The sequence below is a fragment of the Ranitomeya variabilis genome, chromosome 4 (assembly GCF_051348905.1).
Source record: "Ranitomeya variabilis isolate aRanVar5 chromosome 4, aRanVar5.hap1, whole genome shotgun sequence".
Taxonomy (NCBI): domain Eukaryota; kingdom Metazoa; phylum Chordata; class Amphibia; order Anura; family Dendrobatidae; genus Ranitomeya; species Ranitomeya variabilis.
The window spans coordinates 453723959-453726568 of NC_135235.1; the positions used below are offsets into that span (position 1 = coordinate 453723959).

The 2610-nt window shown below is 40.0% G+C and overlaps 1 protein-coding gene across 1 annotated transcript; it reads left to right on the top strand.

The window, feature by feature from the left end:
- Positions 1-1264: 1264 nt before the first annotated feature.
- Positions 1265-2300, top strand: LOC143767911 (uncharacterized). The gene is made up of 4 exons (XM_077256431.1): positions 1265-1294; positions 1390-1464; positions 1785-1980; positions 2134-2300. The coding sequence occupies exons 1-4, from the start codon at positions 1265-1267 to the stop codon at positions 2298-2300; spliced, it is 468 nt and encodes a 155-aa protein (XP_077112546.1).
- Positions 2301-2610: the final 310 nt, after the last annotated feature.

The following is a 2610-nucleotide window of genomic DNA, read 5'->3' on the forward strand; positions in this document are numbered from 1 at the left end:
TGCGTCGTGATGCGTTGTACGACGCATGCGTTTTTCTTTCAAAAATGCAAAACATTGTCTAGACTTTGTCTAGACACTTAAAATAAGCACTATATATATAAAAAAGGGGGGGGGGTTTGCCATTGTCTTTCACAGAGCACACAGAGCAGACAGAAGAGAGGAGCAACCTGCTTTCCAAACCTGTAAGTATATATTTCTCTTAGCATAATTTTTTTTCTGTGTTTTATTTCTTGTTTTTGATTTAATTTGTGCAATGTTTGCTCTGTGATATTGTACGGTTATGGCACTGTAGGTTGTTATTGAATACTAACATTTTTTTTTAATGTGTTTCTGATATATGCTGGCGTTTCTTGTGTGCGGCCTTGCTGGGTTTGGATTGGTTTTGGATTTATTTTTGGTTGTTCTTGTGTCATGCGGATGTTCAATGCCTTTTTTTTGTAAGATTTTTTATTGTAAAATTTGTGGTGCATGTCTTTTTCTGGCTTCTATAGTTGGGGTAACCGTATGGCGTTTTCTAGGCTCATGGTTATGCTGTTGGCATTTTTTTTTCTTTCCTTGAGTGTCTTTTCTTGCTGGTGGGGGGCTACATTTATGATGTTTAATTTGTATATTATTGTTCCGTGCTGCTATATGCCATTATATGTTAAATTGTATTATGGTTACGTCGTTTTCTGTATGGCTTCCATATATATATCTCCTGTATTGAATGTTTCCATAGCCAAGTGTGTAGTTAAATTTTTATTTTTTTTTGTTTGGGCCCTTTTTTAAAAATTTCTTGTGTTCTCTTTTCTATTTGACTATGGTTTTTCTTTTGGTTGCTGTATATTGTAACAGCGGTTGTCCCGTAATGTTTATTGCTTATTATCTAGAATGGTATTTATCGCCTTTTTCAGATGTATTTCTGTGGTAGATGTCACCAGATGGTGTTGTTTTGGATCATGTCTTGTTGCTATTGTAAAGTATGGCGTGCAGTTTGCTATTTCATTGTGCCTTTTTTTTTCCTCTTTATTTTTTAATTTTTTATTTTTTAAAATTTGGACATAGGTGTCTATTTTTGCTTAATTTTGTTTGGGTCTATTCTTGTATTGTTTCTTCTATTGTATTCTCTTGCAATGTATGGCGTTGTGGTGTCGCTTTTTGAGTTTGCATTGTCCTATCAGTCAACAGTCAATTGTGGTTGTTTTAATGTTTTTTTGTATGTGGCATTGTTAGCTTTGGATGTGATTTTTTGCTCATTTTTTCATTGCAGAGCAAACTTCCAATAATGGCGAGTGACTCTGAGCATAGCCAATCGGCGAGGGGGAGTGCGGTGAGTAATTATGTCCAGTTGCTTACTATTCGCTGCCATTTGTAGCATTGTCACTAATTTTTGTATACATTTTTTTACAGGCTTCTTCAAGTGAGGGGGAAGGCACACAACGGGAGCAGGGAGATCGGTGCCAAGATGTGGCGTCAGGCCGGCAAGTGAGTATTTGTTTTTTGTTTTTTTATCTTTTTTTTTGAGTAGCATCCTGCTGGGAGGAACATTAGGAGCAACCTGGTTTCACTAGGGATGTTTACTAAGCTTAATTACATATAGCTTTTCAGGGCAGCAAGTATTTGGGGGAAGGTAACATACAGTTGAACTCCCTGCACAAAAACATTCAAAAATACAGGTGTAGAAACCATCAATATACATACATCAAATGGCAAAGGATAGGGCAAAGGTACAAATCATGCCAGGTGCTGATGATGGTTGTTTATATTTGCCTATTTGTAACCTTTTTGTTTTCTATTTTTTCTAGGTTTCACAACGGGACCACAGGGAGAGTATAGATGTGGAGCTCCTGATCTCCAGCATCCAGGAGCGTGGCCCGTTGTGGGACAGCCGTGACCCCCGGCACATGGACCAGGTGGTGTCGAGGCGTTTGTGGGCAGAGGTGGCAAAGTCGCTGTGGGATGGCTTTGACAGTGCCTCAGCGAAGGACAAAGGCACCTTTAGTGAGTATTGCTGAGACGCTGCTATGACCCATCTTGCCCGGATAAACACAACCGTGTGTGATGCTATCAACGCCTAAACTTTGCATCACACACGGTTGTTTTATCCTTTTAAAATGCTACATATGTAACCTTTTTTTTTCTTTGCATTCACAGTGAAAAAGTTGAGGACCAGATGGCGATCCATAAAGGACCGTTTCAATAAGGGGCTGCGTGCTGAGGAGGAGCAATCGAGGAGTGGTGCTGCGGCGAGCAAGTCGGTGCCCTACAAGTACAACAGGGCACTACAGTTCCTAAGACCAATACTTGGCCGCCGACAGTAAGTATTTTGTCCACATACCATATTGCACATTGTACATTGCCCAGACACATAACATATTGCACAGCCACATAGTTCATTGCCCAGCCACATAGCATATTGCACAGCCACATAGTACATTGGCCAGCCACGTACATTATGCATCCACACACATAGTATATTTACAGGCCACTATATCGCAGCAACATATTACACGTTCTAGCCACGTATCCACATAGTACATTTCCCAGGCACATAGTGTATTGGCCATCAATGTAGTCAGCGTAGCATATTGGCCATCCACGGTAATTTTTTTAGGTTAAGCGAGAGTCCTT